The sequence below is a fragment of the Penaeus monodon genome, chromosome 20 (assembly GCF_015228065.2).
Source record: "Penaeus monodon isolate SGIC_2016 chromosome 20, NSTDA_Pmon_1, whole genome shotgun sequence".
In the NCBI taxonomy this organism is placed as follows: Eukaryota; Metazoa; Arthropoda; class Malacostraca; order Decapoda; family Penaeidae; genus Penaeus; species Penaeus monodon.
In genome coordinates, this window is record NC_051405.1 from 20,409,044 (window position 1) to 20,410,324 (window position 1,281).

The window sequence follows — 1,281 nt, forward strand, 5'->3', positions numbered from 1 at the left end:
ATTTTTTTGCTTTATTTTAGATTCTTTTTATCCGTATGCATTCCATGCAAACCCTTACATACCAGCGCAAAGTTACATTTGCTCATAGCACAAAGGCTGAACCCTGTCCTTTAATCATTTGCAGCCGAGTGACATCGAGTTCCTCACCGAGTACCCCGACTGCGAGCTGCAGCTGACCTATGAGGAGGAGGACGTCCAGCTGTTGGAAGGCATGAACCTCAGCTACGTCTCCTACAGCCAAGAGGAATGCGACCCGAGGATCGAGAACATTATTCCTCAGGATAATTACTGCATTGATCAGGTATTTTATGATGTTGGGTTATGATTTAAGGATGGGTGGTCTAAGGTAAACTCGTGTAAATCAGACTGGGCTCATGTTTTCAATTGTAGAAAAAGTTTAGTGAGAATTTATAACGTAACAGTGGAATATAAGTGATGATATAATTCTGATGAAAAATTAATTGAAATGCATATATTACTTTTCGTTTATTTTCTGTTCTTATCATTTTTTCCTTACGTTGCACAACGAACTCTCTTTTTTTATACTAATAACCCTTTTTTGGTGCAGGTTTTGTATCCATCGGGCAAGGTGAAACAAGGAGCAGCCTTCTGTATCTTAGAGGAGGCTACAGCGGAAAAGTCAGACGTCAGAATTATCTACTCTGTATTTCTGGGAATCTCAGACCTCTTCATTTTAATTTCCTTCATCGTGTATCTGACAGTGCCAGACCAGAACAAACGCGGTCTCAACAAGAATGTACGTGAATGAGAGCCTACGTATATAATGTGGATCAACCCTTATACACTGACTAATACATGGGTCATTCATTTTCTGATAACGTAGTTTATAGCCCTCGTCTCTTGATGAGGTAAATTACACCATAGTCATGTAAATAGGAAAAGGGAATGAAAAAGCAAAATACATTTTATCGACCTTTATGGACACAATAAAGGAGTGTATCATTTCTGTCCTTCTCTCAACAGGTAAAGCTGGCACACTCAGTCTTGGGTCGGATCCTCTTATGCTTCCTCTTCAGCATGTTCTTTGCGTATCTCTTCCTCATCATCATAAACCTCTTCTCAGACCCAATCTACCTGGCAAGCAAAAGTGCCTGTATTGGTGTTGGTGAGTGGACATTACATGTTTACTGTTAATGTTATATCTGCATTTTTATTGCATTTTTTACTTGTCTGCTTATTCATATTTCTTATTTTTTATGTTTGTTTACCTAAAGTGGTTTGACAAGGTTTTTGTATTTTTACATTGTTTCCATATATGTG

General features: G+C 38.4%; 1 protein-coding gene across 1 annotated transcript in view; it reads left to right on the plus strand.

Moving 5' to 3' along the window:
• LOC119585690 (probable G-protein coupled receptor Mth-like 1) overlaps positions 1-1,281 on the plus strand; it is a gene marked incomplete at its 3' end in the record, with an annotated part of 98,315 nt that overhangs the window by 93,293 nt on the left and 3,741 nt on the right. Inside the window, 3 exon segments of the mRNA XM_037934364.1 lie at positions 125-301; positions 569-757; positions 985-1,126. Of these exon segments, the coding sequence (XP_037790292.1) occupies positions 125-301; positions 569-757; positions 985-1,126 (508 nt within the window).